The following is a 20,068-nucleotide window of genomic DNA, read 5'->3' as shown; positions in this document are numbered from 1 at the left end:
GCCTCAACCAGCACCAAGAGATGGCAGACAAGTTCTGTTGGGCCCCTACGGGGGCCTTGGCATACCTATGCCGGCCCAGCAACAGCCGCCCCTCGGGGCTCCCTCCCTTTTCTCAAACTGACCCCGTGCCTGCTGACGCATCCCCACCAGAAAAAGGGGGCTGCTGCTCAGCTGGTGGCTGTGCGCTCCACTTCTGCAGGGAGAGGAAGCACAGAGGTGGAGTTCTTGTGGGGCTCAAGCAGCCGTGCCACGGCCAGCGCAGGGAGCCCGGTGTGCTTGGCTGCACACATGCTGGGGCCTGTGTGACACAAGACACGCTCTGCCTGTTGTGCTTGGGCTCTTGTCATCGCTTCCCCTGCGCTTCTGCTCCCCTCAGCCGCCAGGGGAAGGCCTCACCTCTTTGCTAAGACAGCTTCATGGCTCTGCGCCCTCAGCGGGCCATCTCAGGCCTCCAGAAACTTCCGTCCTTCCCTGGTCTCCACCCTTGGTTACTTCCCGCCTTTGCCCCGCCGCCCCCGGGAGCTTGGTGGACTGCGGGAAGCATGAGGAGCTTCCTCTTGCCTCTGCTGCTGTGTACAGTCGCAGGGGAGCAGGAGGGATTGTGGCAGAGGAGATTTTCTTCCTGGAGGAGTGCTGCTACGCATGAGACTGTCAAGGAGGGCACGATGAAACACAGGGTGTTTTAGGTCTTGGTTTTGAGCCTAATACAGAAAAAGGCCAGGGTTTCAGCCGTGTTCCTCCAGCGTATGCCCCGATAAATGTCTGCCTCCTCTGGGCAGCTGACCCTGTCCAAAACGGAGAAGGAACCCAGCCGCAGAGGCACAGCATCTTGTGGGTAGCCTGTTGCTGGCTGTTGCTGTGATTTGTGTCCTAGGACTAAGGGGGACGGGGGAGGGAGGGGTGTGGGGGAGGGAGATGCAGGTGTTGCCTTCACCTCTCCTTTCAGCCCTCAGCAACAGGAAGAGCCCACCTGAGCGCAGTCTCTGCGTCTCCTCTTGCAGCAGGAGAAGCCTGGTCTCCTTGCCCTGATGGGCATCTCTGCCCCTCTGTGGCATCGCCAGCTGGTTCCTGAGGCTGTGCCCGCAGGGGCGCCTGGCCAGAGGAGGGAGGAGGAGGCCGGGGGCGGGGGTGGGAACAACCCCCAGGAGCCGCCAAGCGGAAGGGGCCCGTTTTGGCTTGGGAGGGCAGGGGAAGGGACCTGCGTTATGGTCTGGCACGCCAGCTCCTGCCTCCGAAGCATGCAGCCCTGAGGGCGATGGCTCCCATTCCGTGGCCCCAGAGAGAGAAAGGTGCCCCCATGCCGCCCCTGCAAGGTCCTCCCATGGCGTGCCAGACACCTTTCCTTCTCTCCTCCGGAAAAGAAGCTTTTGACGCTTCCACAGTTCACACAGCTAAGAAGACCAGCACCCTGTTTGTCACCAAGAAACAAAACAGGACAGTTTTCCTGTCCCCTCCTAAAAGGGAATAATTCTCTCCAAGGACCTCTGGCTTGCCTTCAGGATCCCTGCTGCCCCGCTCCGCCCCATAGGGGCCCCCTGGCTCACGGAAGTCTGGGACCACCCCTGCACCCAGCCTGCCTCCTCTTGCTAGTCTCTGCGTGCTCGCAGGCGGCCTGCTGTGGAAGGAAACGCCATTCGGCCTTGAGGAGCGTCAGTCAGAGATGTGGCTTTCCAGATCACTGTGAAGGGAAGGACTTGTTCACTTCTCAGCGTTGCTCTCTCAGCCTTCCGAGCTCCTTCCCTGGTGCTGCGAGCCCTAGGTCTGCACCCTGGGCTCGCTGCCTTTTCTCTCCTGTACGCCTAGCCCAAGTCTGCTGAACATGCCCGGGGCACGGCTTCAAATTACAGCAGTATTTCTTGAGAGAGCTCACCTGAAGCTGAGAGCCGCTGTGGAGCTGAGGCCTGATGGAGGCTGCCCTGGGATGTGGCCGTGCCCCCACAGCCCCTCCTCCTGCTCTGGGCCTGAGCACCCGGGATGGTCCCCACGGAGAGCCGTGGGGTTTAGTGGTGGTGGGCTGGGTTTCCCTCCGCCTGCCCTGAGCCCTGTGTGGGTTGCTCTGAGCCCCCAGGAGAATCCCTCTTCTCTAGGGCCTCACACCAAGGCCTTTGCAGACTTTTGTTCCAAAACATGGCCCGGCCCAGCCCGCCCTCCCCAGGAGCCCCGTGGCCCTGTGTGGGCTCAGGCAGTGGACTGAGGGGGCCGGGGGCATCTGGGCTGGGCCGCGAGTGAGGGTTGTGGTGTTTGGGGTGTTTCTGGATTTGGGGAAGGCTGCGGGGTTTTGAGGGGGGGGGATTGCCTGCAAGGGGTTTGGGAGCAGGGCACGCGGGCGGAGCCCAGCTTGTTCTCCCCAGCCACAGCCTGGCTGCAGCACCAAGGGGCCCAGCAGCAGCCTTTGGTCTCCACGTCAAGAGCCCACATTTGCAGCAGGACTCGTGGGCTCAGCCAAGCCAGCGGCTGGGTGCAGCCCCCTGCTCCCCACTTCTGGAGCATACCCGGCCCCCTTCCAGAGGTCCCCAGCCCCCCAAGCCTTTCCCTCTCCTCCCCCATAGCCAGCTCAAAGGCTGGGCACGTGTCACCCCGCCAGGGCAGAGCGAGGAGGAGGAAGGGCAGCTTGGCGCAGACCAGCAGCATAGCAGCACCGACTACGACATTCTCCTCCGGACTGGGGAGAGCCGGGAGTCGGAGCCCCGGGAATTGCCCTGGGCCCGGGGGGTGGTGTCGGGCTCCGCTCCTGTCCTCTACAGCTCCCTCCCTCACAGCGATGGCCAAGCAGCAGCCCAGCCCCTTCAGTCGCACAGCAAATAGTTTTCTATGAAGAACAGCAGAGCTCTCATCATGACATTGATAGAGAAGGGATGGAATCCGTGCTCTTCAACTGCACCATCAAGAAGAGAGCAAGACAGGGTTCAAACTGAAGAGGGCAGAGCAGGGAAGATGTCTTGCCCGCACTGTGCTCTTCCGTAACTGGGAAGCATCTTGTTTGGAGCAGCGGAAGTTGCCACCAGGAAAGAGCCGCCAGACTGCCGCGGGATTCCCTCCCAGGAGTGCCAGCTTTGCTCTTAGCTACACAAGGCGGATTGGTTTCCGCTGCACAGGCACGCGCTTTCCCTGCGGGAACCTGCCTGGCTTTGCTCAAGAGCGTGAGCCTGACAGCGAGCCGAGCTCAGAGAGGCGGCCTGGCCCTGGGCGGGGGCTTTGGTTTTGCCCTTTGCAGGAGGTAAGAGAAGGGAGAAGCCTAGGCTGCGCGGCAAGAGAGGAGTCCTAACAGCGCAAGGTGTCAGGCCAAGGCAGCCCTGAGGCTAGCGAAGCGAGGCAGGAATCCAAGGTCTCAAGGCGAGGCCCAGAGGTGCTTTGGGCAGGGGCACAGTGTGGCCCAACAGTCCCCTCGCAGCCCTTGCTGGGACGGTTGAGCGAGGGGTGTGCAAAAGCTGCAGGATTCTGTTCCAAAAGTCATGGCCAGTGCCTCCCCACGAGGGCACGAGAGCCCTGCCCTGCTGAGCTCACGGGTGGGGCTCAAGAGGAGCACATCTATTCCGTGAGGGCCAGAGGAATTCCTGTGGGATCCCGCATAGGGTCTTTAATGGAGGGTCTCTTCCTGTCATTGCTTGTGCAGAGAAAGCCCTTGCAAGGCAGAGGCTGGGGACTGCGGCTGTGACCAGGCACCAGCTGTCTTCACTTTGCAGTCCCAAGTGGAGTTGAGCCCCTGGGAAGGCTCCCTTGCCCTTTGCTGACAGGTCTGTTGCTGGGAGCAAGCTGGTGGAGGGAGTGGTGGGAGTGCTGGGGGGAGCTCTGGCATTCCCGTGCGGTGCCTTGGCCCCGGTGGTGCCAGGGTCTGGCTGGGGGTCTGCCCAGCCTCGGGGTCTGTTCAGCCGCCACGCTGAGGGAGCAGGCTGCGGCCCATGCCAAGGAGTGGCTGCTGTCCCCCAGGGCCTGCCTGGAGGAGAGGTACCAGTGCTTTGGACCGGGACATGGTGAGCCAAAGACTTGGAGCTCCCGGAAGAGCTTGGCAGGATTTGGGCGGCTGAGTCACACACACTGTCCCCCAAAACCTTTCCCTCGCCTCCTCTCTGGCGTGGCAGTCCCCAAGTCACCTGCTAGGGCATGGCCGGGGTGAGAGCTGCCCGGCAGAGGGGCTGCCCCACTCTCCTGGCTCCCGCCTGACCCTTTCCGTCCCCTCTGGAGCTGCCCTGCTGCCCCTTGCACTTTCACAGCCCACCAAGGAAAGGCTCACAGCAGCTCGGAAAGGCCCTTTATTTCCACGCATAAAAGCCATCTTGGTGGTAACTGCCCGGCACACGGTCCTGCTGCTCTCTCTTCTGGAGGTGGCGCATCACCAAAGCGCTGCGGGGTTCAGGAAGAGGATGTTGTGCCACTGGAGACGTTGCTGGAAATGTCATGGTGCACCCCCACCCCCCACCCCCTTGGAGTGGGCGGGATGTGTGAGGCCAGGCCAGGCTCCAAGGCTGCTTCTGTGCTTCTCCAGGTGGGGCTGGAGAAGACCCTCTTTCCCCAGGGCCATGGCAGGAAGGGCATTGCGGAAAGGGGGGAACGCGCCTGGGTTGCCAGGTATTTACCGGTGCCGCTCCTCCTCCACCATCAGCCTCTGTCGGTTTCTTTCCACCCTTTCCTTCCACCTGTCCCGAAGAACTTTGTAGGAAGTCAGAAGCTGCATGTTCTGCTTTGCTTGTGCGGACGCTTGCCTGCAATAGGAGTGGCAAAGTCCCGCTCCCGCTCTCCCGGGAGCCTTCCGGCCCCCCCAGCCCCTGCAAACCCACGTCGGCAGAAAGCCGGGGCTGTCATAGGTTGTGTCCTGGAGCTGAGGGATTTGGGGTCCTGGCACCTGCAGGGGGGGTCAGAGCCCCTCGCCTGCGCCAGGCCCTGGCTCTGAGCTTGCGCGCCCACGCACGCTTACCGTTGGGGGGGCCTCCCCGGCATGTCAGTGTCTGGGCGACGACGCTGCTCGAGGGCGTAATGCAGCTCCACTAGTGTGATCTGTTTTGCAAGGAGAAGAAGAAGAAATGGTTTCAGCATGGAGGGGTGAATGGGCGAGACAGCACTGGGCTGCAGGGGAGGCACCTAGTCCTTGTAGAGCCAGACTCAGGCTACACAAGGAGCTGATACAATGGGCTACCAGAGCGGAGCCCCTGCGGCTCTGCCGCCGGCACGTCTGGGGCCAAGGGGCTCAAGGCAGCTGCCCCCGAGAGCTGGTTTCTGGCTCGAAGGCAGGCACCGCAGGCAGAGGTTGCCCAGTGGGGAGGCATCCCCCGCCAGCTGCCCTCGCTGCAGCGCCTGGCTCCTTCTGGGCCCGCTTCTGGCTGCAGCCGTCTCCCTCCTCGGAAGGGGTGGGCCAGCTTGGGCGCAGCTCCTCGGAGGCAGCCGTCCGCCTGGGCCCTGGCTGCCTGCAAGGCTCCGCCGCCCTGGACGTGGGAAAGGCCCTTTTGCAGAGGGCCGTCAAAGGCATCCCGTACCTGGGCCTGACGCCAGGCCTCTTTCTCCAGTGCGGCCTGCTGTTCCTCCCACGATGCTTGGTGCTGCCTCTGCTCCTCTTTCAAGAGGGAGACGTGGGCAGCTCTTCCAAACCTCTGCGTGGGAGGGCAGGCTGCATCCTGCGGGGCCGCGGAAAGGCAAGAGTATTAGTCTTGTCTGTCTGGGCAGGGATTCTGGGCAGGGGCGTGTTGGCGCTGGCTTTCCACCCGCTCTCCCGCCCCTTGTCTTGAGCCTCGCCACCGTCACTCTTTTGCGGGATTTTCGGCAGAAGGCAGGCTGAAAAAGCTGTTGTACAAGCAGTGCCTAACTACGCCCAAAAGTAGCACCCAAAGAGGCCACCGACGGCTCCAGTGGCTACGTGCTGAGGGCCCTTTCCGGAGGGAGTCTCATAGGCCGGGGCTTTCCTACGAGTGGGTGAGATGCCAGGATTACCCAGAGCCCCATCACGCACCTGTGCTGCACCCCTGGGAGTGGCGCCGGCACGGCCACGCCGAGGTCCGGCGGGAGGGTGCGGGAGGTATTGCACGCCAACCTGCTTCCCCGGGGAGGTGCCCGGGATGGGGGCCGTCTGGTTCACAAGGGTCCTGAGGAGACACCACAGGGCGCGTTAGCACAAGGGCAGGAGGTGTTTGCTAAGAAGGATTTGCCTTCAGCTCCCCAAAAGGGCGTGACATGACCCTGGAGGAAAACAAGGGCAACGTGAGGCTCTCCCGCAAACTGGCGCATGCTTGGCATCCAGCAAGCAGGCAGCCTTTGCTGGACAAGTGTCAGGAGGCCTTTTGAGTCCCTGGGGCCGGCGTGTCCAAAGGGGACGTCTCCCCTGCGCAGGTCCCAGTGTGCCCCTCAGCCCTTCCGCCAAGGCTCTCACCTGGCAGCAGGCTTGCTCTCCATGCCTTGCCGCCTCGCGCCTTCCCCCCACTTTGGCAGCACGGGGAGAGAAAGCTCCTCGCGGTGCGGCAGGAGCTTGCCAGGACGCCTCTCTGGAAGGAGGAAACAAGGAAGCTCTTGAGAGCAGCCGCTTGCGGAGTGCATTTTTACCTGGCTGCTGTCACCCAGCGTGGGACAGGGACCCAGCCGGGTCAGGAGGCATCTCTTCCCTGACCTTTGCTGCTCCTGACGGCCCCAAGCTCTTCTTCCAGCTCCTGCTCCTTCCCCTGTGGGCAGCCGGTGGGGGCAGCCTGGGCCTCCACGCTGCCTTGCACAGCAAGCTGAAACCTGGAAACCAAAAGACAAGCCAGCTTTGAAGGAAGGGCATTGTCTCCCCTTTGCAGCTTGCGGACACGGATCCTCCTCACTGCTGCCGGAGTCCTTCTTGCATCCCCCCTCCTCTGTGTCCGTGCACAGCTCTTTGGGAGCTGGTTTTTGGCACTCTCCCCCAAAAGACAGAAGGCGTAGCCTAAATGCCTCTCTGTGTGCAGTCCCTGCTCTCTGATGGGAAGGAGGGCAGGCTGGGCATGAGAAACGCAGTCACGGTTCCCGCTCACTCCAGGCAAAGACACGTGTGAGAAGCCCAAAGTGAGCTTTAGTGAAGCGGGAACCAGTCACTGTGTGAGTTATTCCCAACTCCATGCTGAGTGTCAAGCCCTGGCGGTGCACGGTGCCGAGCAGCAGCCGGGAAGCCGCCTGCTCGGTTAGCCAAGGGCTGCAAAGGAAAGGCACTCACCTCGGGAACACATGCAGAGGGCTAGGCCGGGTCCCCAGGGCAGCAGGTGTGCCGGAGATGGAGAGATCTATCGTAGGCAGTCTCTGCAATGTAACACAGACCCATTGGGAGGCTTCCAAGGCAGCTCTCGCCTTGCTGCTGAAGGCAGCAGAGCATTCTCCTGCCACAAGAGGAGGCCGCCTCTCCAAAGCCTCCTCTAAGCTCTCTGCCGAGAACATTAGCCCCTCATGCCGGTGCGGAGAAGCTGCACAGCAAAGAACAGAGCTCGGCTGATAACACTGCCAGGCTTTCTGTAGGGGCAAGGGGCAAGAAACTCAGGAGGCGCTCGCTCTCTTTGCTCCTGGAGAAGGCTGTGGGGGCAAGCACTGGGGAAGGCGTTTCAGTAGGCTGCCACGTCCCGGCTGGCCAACACACATCAGGTCGCTCGTCCTTCCATAGGATTCCCAAAGAAATCGCAGGGAAAGCGGAGCAACTTACACTGCAGGGGTCCGCCAGCCACCGGGTGCAGCGGGCATAAAAGCTCATGTGCACTTTGTCTTCCTGGCAAGTCAGAACGCCGACGTCCCTGAAGGCAAAGGCGACCTTCTCTTTGTTGCGCACGTGCGCAGAGAACAAGCGGATGGTCTCTTGCACGCAGTCTTCCACCACGCGCCTCGAGAAGGAGGTGGCCAGGGACAGCTGCCGGTACTTCAGCGGCTTGATCTTCACGTTGTCTACACGGGAGAGGAACAACACCACTGCCACAGCAGGCCAACTTTCCATTGTTGGGCCATCAAGAGAGGCGAGTGGCACGGAGGCAGTTGTTAGGGCAGTTCAAAAAGAGAGAGAGAGCCTGACTGTGTGCAAGCACTATTCTGTAGTACAAACGCCTAGAGAAAAGGTCCTTCTCGGAAAGAGCTCTCTGCGGGGCGATGGAGCTGGACATCCCTACTTCTGCCTGCCCCTCCCAAAGAGCAGGGAGCAGCCACCCCCTGCCCCACAGGTGATGTGGCAAGGGGAAGCAGAGGGTGGCCGCTGCCAACTCACCAGGCAGAGTCACTTTGGGATGCTGGAGCCTCTGCAGCCAGACCATGTCCATTTCCAGCTGGAACACAGGCCTTCGAACTGTCACCACGTTGTCTTTGCCAGGGCGCAGTGGCTCCCGGACCGTGCAGAAGGTGCCGAGCCCCGCTAGCAGCACACCCTGCACACAGCAAAGACACAAAGGCCCACCAGGAAGGCTTTTGGCGAGGGAAAAAGTGCTGTTTGTCGGAGCGTGGGAACGCTGCTCTGTGCCCTCTCTGCTGCTGACGTGCAAGGGGCACTTGGGGAAGGCTTTAGAGAAGAGCCACGTTCTCCGCATTGTCCCTCACCCTCCTTGAGAGGTTCACTAACGTCCCTCAGCTAGAGAAGATCCCCGGGGTTTCCAGCAGCCCTGGCACAGAGCCCTGTCTCTCTGCGCGGTCTTTAGTGGGGGGCCGCAGGGGAGCGGGGAGCCCTGGGACGTGCCAGATGCTGTCTCACACTAGAGCTGCACGGGATTTCTCTCCCGGCTGGCCAAAAAGCTGCTGTGCAGCAGGCGGGCCAGGTGTGGTGTGCAGCTGTGGGGCTGGGGGAAGGAAGGCTTGCTCCCGGGCACCCAGGGCTCCCTGGACAGCCAAAACCCTCCAGGACACCAGCCCACCTTGTCCTGCATCAGCTCTTCCAGGATGTAATTGGACACGGCGTCCCAAATAGCAATAATCTCTGGAAAGCAAGGGAAACACATGTCAGGCCCAGCCCTCTGGGACAGGGCACCCCTTTCCTCCCAGGCCAGCCCAGCCCAGCCCAGCCCAGCCCAGGCCAGGCTCTCGTGGCAGCCCCCAGCCGCCTGCAGCCACCCTCACAGCCCCAGCTCCACAGCTCTTTGGACAGCTAAGAGTCTCTGCGGCCCCTGGGGAAGCAGCTCCCCAAGCCCTTACCTTCGGTGGAGAGCTGCAGCAGCGTTGGGAACAAGGAGCTCTGCTCCAGGCTGATGGTCTCGGTCCAGCAGCCCTCCATCCCGCTTGCCCCTTGCCCTTAGCTCGCCTCGGCAGCCAGGGGAAAAGGACGCTCTCGTCGTCTCCTCGCCCCAGGCTCCTGTCCAACGGGCCCCTGCTCCTCTGCCTGACGGCGAGGGGCCCCCAGCGTGGCCCTGCTGCCTGCTGCCCGCTCTGCTTGCTGCGGAGCAGCTCCAAAGAACAGCGGTGAGCAGCACCCAGCCAGCGCCTGGGCCTCGCAGGGAAGTGCGGACACCGCCAGGGACCAGGGAGACCTCTGTGATGCGGCGCGTCCCACTGTGAGCTCAGCCTCACTGTGTCATCTCTGGGGGCTCATTAGGTCACGGGCACAGAGGTGCCCCAGCCAGGGGCCCCGCTGACCCAGACCCCGCCTCGTGGGCTGACTGCACGGCCCTGCCTCGGCCTGACCCTGTCACCACGGAGGTGCCTGGCTGGCCTGGGCTCAGGGCTGCCCCCCTCCCAATCCCGACCTGCCCTTCGCCCTCACCGGGGGCAGGTGGGACGCGCCCTGGAGGACCAGGCCCCTGCCCTGACGGCCCTGGCGTCTCCCCTGGCTCCCCGGCCCCCAGGCAGCCCCTGGCTCACGCTCAGCCCTGACACACGCAGCGTTGTTCATGGCTGGGGCCGTGCGGCACACACGTCTTGCCCGCAGGATAACCTCAGGCGGTTCATCTGAACAGAGGAGGCTGTAGGCAGCACCCATTTGGCACCTGGCCCTGATGCCCCCAGTGTGTCCTTGTCCTTTTCTTGCCGTGAAGCAGCGTGTTTTCGTGTAAATGGCCTTCTGCTCTACAGCAGAAATGAGGAACAGAGTTTCTCCGATTTCCTTCGACCTAGAGACTGCAATGGCAGTGCAAGTCAGCACAGAGGCGTTCAGCACAGCGTGCCGCGCCCTGACTAGACGTCAAGCCCATGCGGACCAGCGCAAGCTTCCCAGCATCCAAATGCCTCAACCAGCACCAAGAGATGGCAGACAAGTTCTGTTGGGCCCCTACGGGGGCCTTGGCATACCTATGCCGGCCCAGCAACAGCCGCCCCTCGGGGCTCCCTCCCTTTTCTCAAACTGACCCCGTGCCTGCTGACGCATCCCCACCAGAAAAAGGGGGCTGCTGCTCAGCTGGTGGCTGTGCGCTCCACTTCTGCAGGGAGAGGAAGCACAGAGGTGGAGTTCTTGTGGGGCTCAAGCAGCCGTGCCACGGCCAGCGCAGGGAGCCCGGTGTGCTTGGCTGCACACATGCTGGGGCCTGTGTGACACAAGACACGCTCTGCCTGTTGTGCTTGGGCTCTTGTCATCGCTTCCCCTGCGCTTCTGCTCCCCTCAGCCGCCAGGGGAAGGCCTCACCTCTCTGCTAAGACAGCTTCATGGCTCTGCGCCCTCAGCGGGCCATCTCAGGCCTCCAGAAACTTCCGTCCTTCCCTGGTCTCCACCCTTGGTTACTTCCCGCCATTGCCCCGCCGCCCCCGGGAGCTTGGTGGACTGCGGGAAGCATGAGGAGCTTCCTCTTGCCTCTGCTGCTGTGTACAGTCGCAGGGGAGCAGGAGGGATTGTGGCAGAGGAGATTTTCTTCCTGGAGGAGTGCTGCTACGCATGAGACTGTCAAGGAGGGCACGATGAAACACAGGGTGTTTTAGGTCTTGGTTTTGAGCCTAATACAGAAAAAGGCCAGGGTTTCAGCCGTGTTCCTCCAGCGTATGCCCCGATAAATGTCTGCCTCCTCTGGGCAGCTGACCCTGTCCAAAACGGAGAAGGAACCCAGCCGCAGAGGCACAGCATCTTGTGGGTAGCCTGTTGCTGGCTGTTGCTGTGATTTGTGTCCTAGGACTAAGGGGGACGGGGGAGGGAGGGGTGTGGGGGAGGGAGATGCAGGTGTTGCCTTCACCTCTCCTTTCAGCCCTCAGCAACAGGAAGAGCCCACCTGAGCGCAGTCTCTGTGTCTCCTCTTGCAGCAGGAGAAGCCTGGTCTCCTTGCCCTGATGGGCATCTCTGCCCCTCTGTGGCATCGCCAGCTGGTTCCTGAGGCTGTGCCCGCAGGGGCGCCTGGCCAGAGGAGGGAGGAGGAGGCCGGGGGCGGGGGTGGGAACAACCCCCAGGAGCCGCCAAGCGGAAGGGGCCCGTTTTGGCTTGGGAGGGCAGGGGAAGGGACCTGCGTTATGGTCTGGCACGCCAGCTCCTGCCTCCGAAGCATGCAGCCCTGAGGGCGATGGCTCCCATTCCGTGGCCCCAGAGAGAGAAAGGTGCCCCCATGCCGCCCCTGCAAGGTCCTCCCATGGCGTGCCAGACACCTTTCCTTCTCTCCTCCGGAAAAGAAGCTTTTGACGCTTCCACAGTTCACACAGCTAAGAAGACCAGCACCCTGTTTGTCACCAAGAAACAAAACAGGACAGTTTTCCTGTCCCCTCCTAAAAGGGAATAATTCTCTCCAAGGACCTCTGGCTTGCCTTCAGGATCCCTGCTGCCCCGCTCCGCCCCATAGGGGCCCCCTGGCTCACAGAAGTCTGGGACCACCCCTGCACCCAGCCTGCCTCCTCTTGCTAGTCTCTGCGTGCTCGCAGGCGGCCTGCTGTGGAAGGAAACGCCATTCGGCCTTGAGGAGCGTCAGTCAGAGATGTGGCTTTCCAGATCACTGTGAAGGGAAGGACTTGTTCACTTCTCGGCGTTGCTCTCTCAGCTTTCCGAGCTCCTTCCCTGGTGCTGCGAGCCCTAGGTCTGCACCCTGGGCTCGCTGCCTTTTCTCTCCTGTACGCCTAGCCCAAGTCTGCTGAACATGCCCGGGGCACGGCTTCAAATTACAGCAGTATTTCTTGAGAGAGCTCACCTGAAGCTGAGAGCCGCTGTGGAGCTGAGGCCTGATGGAGGCTGCCCTGGGATGTGGCCGTGCCCCCACAGCCCCTCCTCCTGCTCTGGGCCTGAGCATCCGGGATGGTCCCCACGGAGAGCCGTGGGGTTTAGTGGTGGTGGGCTGGGTTTCCCTCCGCCTGCCCTGAGCTCTGTGTGGGTTGCTCTGAGCCCCCAGGAGAATCCCTCTTCTCTAGGGCCTCACACCAAGGCCTTTGCAGACTTTTGTTCCAAAACATGGCCCGGCCCAGCCCGCCCTCCCCAGGAGCCCCGTGGCCCTGTGTGGGCTCAGGCAGTGGACTGAGGGGGCCGGGGGCATCTGGGCTGGGCCGCAAGTGAGGGTTGTGGTGTTTGGGGTGTTTCTGGATTTGGGGAAGGCTGCGGGGTTTGGGGGGGGGGGGGATTGCCTGCAAGGGGTTTGGGAGCAGGGCACGTGGGCGGAGCCCAGCTTGTTCTCCCCAGCCACAGCCTGGCTGCAGCACCAAGGGGCCCAGCAGCAGCCTTTGGTCTCCACGTCAAGAGCCCACATTTGCAGCAGGACTCGTGGGCTCAGCCAAGCCAGCGGCTGGGTGCAGCCCCCTGCTCCCCACTTCTGGAGCATACCCGGCCCCCTTCCAGAGGTCCCCAGCCCCCCAAGCCTTTCCCTCTCCTCCCCCATAGCCAGCTCAAAGGCTGGGCACGTGTCACCCCGCCAGGGCAGAGCGAGGAGGAGGAAGGGCAGCTTGGCGCAGACCAGCAGCATAGCAGCACCGACTACGACATTCTCCTCCGGACTGGGGAGAGCCGGGAGTCAGAGCCCCGGGAATTGCCCTGGGCCCGGGGGGTGGTGTCGGGCTCCGCTCCTGTCCTCTACAGCTCCCTCCCTCACAGCGATGGCCAAGCAGCAGCCCAGCCCCTTCAGTCACACAGCAAATAGTTTTCTATGAAGAACAGCAGAGCTCTCATCATGACATTGATAGAGAAGGGATGGAATCCGTGCTCTTCAACTGCACCATCAAGAAGAGAGCAAGACAGGGTTCAAACTGAAGAGGGCAGAGCAGGGAAGATGTCTTGCCCGCACTGTGCTCTTCCGTAACTGGGAAGCATCTTGTTTGGAGCAGCGGAAGTTGCCACCAGGAAAGAGCCGCCAGACTGCCGCGGGATTCCCTCCCAGGAGTGCCAGCTTTGCTCTTAGCTACACAAGGCGGATTGGTTTCCGCTGCACAGGCACGCGCTTTCCCTGCGGGAACCTGCCTGGCTTTGCTCAAGAGCGTGAGCCTGACAGTGAGCCGAGCTCAGAGAGGCGGCCTGGCCCTGGGCGGGGGCTTTGGTTTTGCCCTTTGCAGGAGGTAAGAGAAGGGGGAAGCCTAGGCTGCGCGGCAAGAGAGGAGTCCTAACAGCGCAAGGTGTCAGGCCAAGGCAGCCCTGAGGCTAGCGAAGCGAGGCAGGAATCCAAGGTCTCAAGGCGAGGCCCAGAGGTGCTTTGGGCAGGGGCACAGTGTGGCCCAACAGTCCCCTCGCAGCCCTTGCTGGGACGGTTGAGCGAGGGTTGTGCAAAAGCTGCAGGATTCTGTTCCAAAAGTCATGGCCAGTGCCTCCCCACGAGGGCACGAGAGCCCTGCCCTGCTGAGCTCACGGGTGGGGCTCAAGAGGAGCACATCTATTCCGTGAGGGCCAGAGGAATTCCTGTGGGATCCCGCATAGGGTCTTTAATGGAGGGTCTCTTCCTGTCATTGCTTGTGCAGAGAAAGCCCTTGCAAGGCAGAGGCTGGGGACTGCGGCTGTGACCAGGCACCAGCTGTCTTCACTTTGCAGTCCCAAGTGGAGTTGAGCCCCTGGGAAGGCTCCCTTGCCCTTTGCTGACAGGTCTGTTGCTGGGAGCAAGCTGGTGGAGGGAGTGGTGGGAGTGCGGGGGGGAGCTCTGGCATTCCCGTGTGGTGCCTTGGCCCCGGTGGTGCCAGGGTCTGGCTGGGGGTCTGCCCAGCCTCGGGGTCTGTTCAGCCGCCACGCTGAGGGAGCAGGCTGCGGCCCATGCCAAGGAGTGGCTGCCGTCCCCCAGGGCCTGCCTGGAGGAGAGGTACCAGTGCTTTGGACCGGGACATGGTGAGCCAAAGACTTGGAGCTCCCGGAAGAGCTTGGCAGGATTTGGGCGGCTGAGTCACACACACTGTCCCCCCAAAACCTTTCCCTCGCCTCCTCTCTGGCGTGGCAGTCCCCAAGTCACCTGCTAGGGCATGGCCGGGGTGAGAGCTGCCCGGCAGAGGGGCTGCCCCACTCTCCTGGCTCCCGCCTGACCCTTTCCGTCCCCTCTGGAGCTGCCCTGCTGCCCCTTGCACTTTCACAGCCCACCAAGGAAAGGCTCACAGCAGCTCGGAAAGGCCCTTTATTTCCACGCATAAAAGCCATCTTGGTGGTAACTGCCCGGCACACGGTCCTGCTGCTCTCTCTTCTGGAGGTGGCGCATCACCAAAGCGCTGCGGGGTTCAGGAAGAGGATGTTGTGCCACTGGAGACGTTGCTGGAAATGTCATGGTGCACCCCCACCCCCCACCCCCTTGGAGTGGGCGGGATGTGTGAGGCCAGGCCAGGCTCCAAGGCTGCTTCTGTGCTTCTCCAGGTGGGGCTGGAGAAGACCCTCTTTCCCCAGGGCCATGGCAGGAAGGGCATTGCGGAAAGGGGGGAACGCGCCTGGGTTGCCAGGTATTTACCGGTGCCGCTCCTCCTCCACCATCAGCCTCTGTCGGTTTCGTTCCACCCTTTCCTTCCACCTGTCCCGAAGAACTTTGTAGGAAGTCAGAAGCTGCATGTTCTGCTTTGCTTGCGCGGACGCTTGCCTGCAATAGGAGTGGCAAAGTCCCGCTCCCGCTCTCCCGGGAGCCTTCCGGCCCCCCCAGCCCCTGCAAACCCACGTCGGAAGAAAGCCGGGGCTGTCGTAGGTTGTGTCCTGGAGCTGAGGGATTTGGGGTCCTGGCACCTGCAGGGGGGGTCAGAGCCCCTCGCCTGTGCCAGGCCCTGGCTCTGAGCTTGCGCGCCCACGCACGCTTACCGTTGGGGGGGCCTCCCCGGCATGTCAGTGTCTGGGCGACGACGCTGCTCGAGGGCGTATTGCAGCTCCACTAGTGTGATCTGTTTTGCAAGGAGAAGAAGAAGAAATGGTTTCAGCATGGAGGGGTGAATGGGCGAGACAGCACTGGGCTGCAGGGGAGGCACCTAGTCCTTGTAGAGCCAGACTCAGGCTACACAAGGAGCTGATACAATGGGCTACCAGAGCGGAGCCCCTGCGGCTCTGCCGCCGGCACGTCTGGGGCCAAGGGGCTCAAGGCAGCTGCCCCCGAGAGCTGGTTTCTGGCTCGAAGGCAGGCACCGCAGGCAGAGGTTGCCCAGTGGGGAGGCATCCCCCGCCAGCTGCCCTCGCTGCAGCGCCTGGCTCCTTCTGGGCCCGCTTCTGGCTGCAGCCGTCTCCCTCCTCGGAAGGGGTGGGCCAGCTTGGGCGCAGCTCCTCGGAGGCAGCCGTCCGCCTGGGCCCTGGCTGCCTGCAAGGCTCCGCCGCCCTGGACGTGGGAAAGGCCCTTTTGCAGAGGGCCGTCAAAGGCATCCCGTACCTGGGCCTGACGCCGGGCCTCTTTCTCCAGTGCGGCCTGCTGTTCCTCCCACGATGCTTGGTGCTGCCTCTGCTCCTCTTTCAAGAGGGAGACGTGGGCAGCTCTTCCAAACCTCTGCGTGGGAGGGCAGGCTGCATCCTGCGGGGCCGCGGAAAGGCAAGAGTATTAGTCTTGTCTGTCTGGGCAGGGATTCTGGGCAGGGGCGTGTTGGCGCTGGCTTTCCACCCGCTCTCCCGCCCCTTGTCTTGAGCCTCGCCACCGTCACTCTTTTGCGGGATTTTCGGCAGAAGGCAGGCTGAAAAAGCTGTTGTACAAGCAGTGCCTAACTACGCCCAAAAGTAGCACCCAAAGAGGCCACCGACGGCTCCAGTGGCTACGTGCTGAGGGCCCTTTCCGGAGGGAGTCTCATAGGCCGGGGCTTTCCTACGAGTGGGTGAGATGCCAGGATTACCCAGAGCCCCATCACGCACCTGTGCTGCACCCCTGGGAGTGGCGCCGGCACGGCCACGCCGAGGTCCGGCGGGAGGGTGCGGGAGGTGTTGCACGCCAACCTGCTTCCCCGGGGAGGTGCCCGGGATGGGGGCCGTCTGGTTCACAAGGGTCCTGAGGAGACACCACAGGGCGCGTTAGCACAAGGGCAGGAGGTGTTTGCTAAGAAGGATTTGCCTTCAGCTCCCCAAAAGGGCGTGACATGACCCTGGAGGAAAACAAGGGCAACGTGAGGCTCTCCCGCAAACTGGCGCATGCTTGGCATCCAGCAAGCAGGCAGCCTTTGCTGGACAAGTGTCAGGAGGCCTTTTGAGTCTCTGGGGCCGGCGTGTCCAAAGGGGACGTCTCTCCTGCGCAGGTCCCAGTGTGCCCCTCAGCCCTTCCGCCAAGGCTCTCACCTGGCAGCAGGCTTGCTCTCCATGCCTTGCCGCCTCGCGCCTTCCCCCCACTTTGGCAGCACGGGGAGAGAAAGCTCCTCGCGGTGCGGCAGGAGCTTGCCAGGACGCCTCTCTGGAAGGAGGAAACAAGGAAGCTCTTGAGAGCAGCCGCTTGCGGAGTGCATTTTTACCTGGCTGCTGTCACCCAGCGTGGGACAGGGACCCAGCCGGGTCAGGAGGCATCTCTTCCCTGACCTTTGCTGCTCCTGACGGCCCCAAGCTCTTCTTCCAGCTCCTGCTCCTTCCCCTGTGGGCAGCCGGTGGGGGCAGCCTGGGCCTCCACGCTGCCTTGCACAGCAAGCTGAAACCTGGAAACCAAAAGACAAGCCAGCTTTGAAGGAAGGGCATTGTCTCCCCTTTGCAGCTTGCGGACACGGATCCTCCTCACTGCTGCCGGAGTCCTTCTTGCATCCCCCCTCCTCTGTGTCCGTGCACAGCTCTTTGGGAGCTGGTTTTTGGCACTCTCCCCCAAAAGACAGAAGGCGTAGCCTAAATGCCTCTCTGTGTGCAGTCCCTGCTCTCTGATGGGAAGGAGGGCAGGCTGGGCATGAGAAACGCAGTCACGGTTCCCGCTCACTCCAGGCAAAGACACGTGTGAGAAGCCCAAAGTGAGCTTTAGTGAAGCGGGAACCAGTCACTGTGTGAGTTATTCCCAACTCCATGCTGAGTGTCAAGCCCTGGCGGTGCACGGTGCCGAGCAGCAGCCGGGAAGCCGCCTGCTCGGTTAGCCAAGGGCTGCAAAGGAAAGGCACTCACCTCGGGAACACATGCAGAGGGCTAGGCCGGGTCCCCAGGGCAGCAGGTGTGCCGGAGATGGAGAGATCTATCGTAGGCAGTCTCTGCAATGTAACACAGACCCATTGGGAGGCTTCCAAGGCAGCTCTCGCCTTGCTGCTGAAGGCAGCAGAGCATTCTCCTGCCACAAGAGGAGGCCGCCTCTCCAAAGCCTCCTCTAAGCTCTCTGCCGAGAACATTAGCCCCTCATGCCGGTGCGGAGAAGCTGCACAGCAAAGAACAGAGCTCGGCTGATAACACTGCCAGGCTTTCTGTAGGGGCAAGGGGCAAGAAACTCAGGAGGCGCTCGCTCTCTTTGCTCCTGGAGAAGGCTGTGGGGGCAAGCACTGGGGAAGGCGTTTCAGTAGGCTGCCACGTCCCGGCTGGCCAACACACATCAGGTCGCTCGTCCTTCCATAGGATTCCCAAAGAAATCGCAGGGAAAGCGGAGCAACTTACACTGCAGGGGTCCGCCAGCCACCGGGTGCAGCGGGCATAAAAGCTCATGTGCACTTTGTCTTCCTGGCAAGTCAGAACGCCGACGTCCCTGAAGGCAAAGGCGACCTTCTCTTTGTTGCGCACGTGCGCAGAGAACAAGCGGATGGTCTCTTGCACGCAGTCTTCCACCACGCGCCTCGAGAAGGAGGTGGCCAGGGACAGCTGCCGGTACTTCAGCGGCTTGATCTTCACGTTGTCTACACGGGAGAGGAACAACACCACTGCCACAGCAGGCCAACTTTCCATTGTTGGGCCATCAAGAGAGGCGAGTGGCACGGAGGCAGTTGTTAGGGCAGTTCAAAAAGAGAGAGAGAGCCTGACTGTGTGCAAGCACTATTCTGTAGTACAAACACCTAGAGAAAAGGTCCTTCTCGGAAAGAGCTCTCTGCAGGGCGATGGAGCTGGACATCGCTACTTCTGCCTGCCCCTCCCAAAGAGCAGGGAGCAGCCACCCCCTGCCCCACAGGTGATGTGGCAAGGGGAAGCAGAGGGTGGCCGCTGCCAACTCACCAGGCAGAGTCACTTTGGGATGCTGGAGCCTCTGCAGCCAGACCATGTCCATTTCCAGCTGGAACACAGGCCTTCGAACTGTCAGCACGTCGTCTTTGCCAGGGCGCAGTGGCTCCCAGACCGTGCAGAAGGTGCCGAGCCCCGCTAGCAGCACACCCTGCACACAGCAAAGACACAAAGGCCCACCAGGAAGGCTTTTGGCGAGGGAAAAAGTGCTGTTTGTCGGAGCGTGGGAACGCTGCTCTGTGCCCTCTCTGCTGCTGACGTGCAAGGGGCACTTGGGGAAGGCTTTAGAGAAGAGCCACGTTCTCCGCATTGTCCCTCACCCTCCTTGAGAGGTTCACTAACGTCCCTCAGCTAGAGAAGATCCCCGGGGTTTCCAGCAGCCCTGGCACAGAGCCCTGTCTCTCTGCGCGGTCTTTAGTGGGGGGCCGCAGGGGAGCGGGGAGCCCTGGGACGTGCCAGATGCTGTCTTACACTAGAGCTGCACGGGGTTTCTCTCCCGGCTGGCCAAAAAGCTGCTGTGCAGCAGGCGGGCCAGGTGTGGTGTGCAGCTGTGGGGCTGGGGGAAGGAAGGCTTGCTCCCGGGCACCCAGGGCTCCCTGGACAGCCAAAACCCTCCAGGACACCAGCCCACCTTGTCCTGCATCAGCTCTTCCAGGATGTAATTGGACACGGCATCCCAAATAGCAATAATCTCTGGAAAGCAAGGGAAACACATGTCAGGCCCAGCCCTCTGGGACAGGGCACCCCTTTCCTCCCAGCCCAGCCCAGCCCAGCCCAGCCCAGCCCAGGCCAGGCTCTCGTGGCAGCCCCCAGCCGCCTGCAGCCACCCTCACAGCGCCGGCTCCACAGCTCTTTGGACAGCTAAGAGTCTCTGCGGCCCCTGGGGAAGCAGCTCCCCAAGCCCTTACCTTCGGTGGAGAGCTGCAGCAGCGTTGGGAACAAGGAGCTCTGCTCTGGGCTGATGGTCTCGGTCCAGCAGCCCTCCATCTCGCTTGCCCCTTGCCCTTAGCTCACCTCGGCAGCCAGGGGAAAAGGACACTCTCGTCGTCTCCTCGCCCCAGGCTCCTGTCCAACGGGCCCCTGCTCCTCTGCCTGACGGCGAGGGGCCCCCAGCGTGGCCCTGCTGCCTGCTGCCCGCTCTGCTTGCTGCGGAGCAGCTCCAAAGAACAGCGGTGAGCAGCACCCAGCCAGCGCCTGGGCCTCGCAGGGAAGTGCGGACACCGCCAGGGACCAGGGAGACCTCTGTGATGCGGCGCGTCCCACTGTGAGCTCAGCCTCACTGTGTCATCTCTGGGGGCTCATTAGGTCACGGGCACAGAGGTGCCCCAGCCAGGGGCCCCGCTGACCCAGACCCCGCCTCGTGGGCTGACTGCACGGCCCTGCCTCGGCCTGACCCTGTCACCACGGAGGTGCCTGGCTGGCCTGGGCTCAGGGCTGCCCCCCTCCCAATCCCGACCTGCCCTTCGCCCTCACCGGGGGCAGGTGGGACGCGCCCTGGAGGACCAGGCCCCTGCCCTGACGGCCCTGGCGTCTCCCCTGGCTCCCCGGCCCCCAGGTGCTTTGGGCAGGGGCACAGTGTGGCACAACAAGTCCCTTTGAAGTCCTTGCTGGGTAGGTGGGGCGAGGGTTGTGCAAAAACTGCAGGATTCTCTTCCAAAAATCATGATGTTTTGTTTCTTGGTGACAAACAGGGTGCTGGTCGTCTTAGCTGTGTGAACTGTGGAAGCGTCAAAAGCTTCTTTTCCGGAGGAGAGAAGGAAAGGTGTCTGG

General features: G+C 62.3%; 2 protein-coding genes and 1 long non-coding RNA gene across 4 annotated transcripts; all 3 read right to left on the bottom strand.

Annotated features, from left to right (window-relative positions):
• Positions 1-725: 725 nt before the first annotated feature.
• On the bottom strand, positions 726-9,169 carry LOC135329603 (uncharacterized). Its single transcript, XM_064518531.1, has 11 exons — positions 9,091-9,169; positions 8,814-8,875; positions 8,177-8,333; positions 7,628-7,863; positions 7,151-7,440; positions 6,590-6,702; positions 6,356-6,467; positions 5,939-6,071; positions 5,469-5,606; positions 4,575-4,700; positions 726-785 (listed from the first exon to the last, which is right to left on the bottom strand). The coding sequence occupies exons 1-11, from the start codon at positions 9,167-9,169 to the stop codon at positions 726-728; spliced, it is 1,506 nt and encodes a 501-aa protein (XP_064374601.1).
• Positions 9,170-16,120: 6,951 nt separating this feature from the next.
• On the bottom strand, positions 16,121-17,463 carry LOC135329630 (uncharacterized). 2 transcript variants are annotated; one of them, XR_010391170.1, is made up of 4 exons: positions 17,267-17,463; positions 16,706-16,818; positions 16,472-16,583; positions 16,121-16,187 (listed from the first exon to the last, which is right to left on the bottom strand). It is a non-coding gene; the product is annotated as an uncharacterized LOC135329630 (long non-coding RNA). The 2 variants fall into 2 exon arrangements; XR_010391169.1 differs by having other exon boundaries at positions 16,706-17,459.
• A 20-nt stretch (positions 17,464-17,483) lies between these two features.
• LOC135329602 (coiled-coil domain-containing protein 81-like) lies at positions 17,484-19,285 on the bottom strand. Its single transcript, XM_064518530.1, has 5 exons — positions 19,207-19,285; positions 18,930-18,991; positions 18,293-18,449; positions 17,744-17,979; positions 17,484-17,510 (listed from the first exon to the last, which is right to left on the bottom strand). The coding sequence occupies exons 1-5, from the start codon at positions 19,283-19,285 to the stop codon at positions 17,484-17,486; spliced, it is 561 nt and encodes a 186-aa protein (XP_064374600.1).
• Positions 19,286-20,068: the final 783 nt, after the last annotated feature.

The sequence above is a fragment of the Dromaius novaehollandiae genome, chromosome 12, assembly GCF_036370855.1.
Source record: "Dromaius novaehollandiae isolate bDroNov1 chromosome 12, bDroNov1.hap1, whole genome shotgun sequence".
NCBI classification, from domain to species: domain Eukaryota; kingdom Metazoa; phylum Chordata; class Aves; order Casuariiformes; family Dromaiidae; genus Dromaius; species Dromaius novaehollandiae.
Note: the sequence above shows the minus strand (reverse complement) of the source record. Positions and strands in the feature narration are given on the sequence as shown.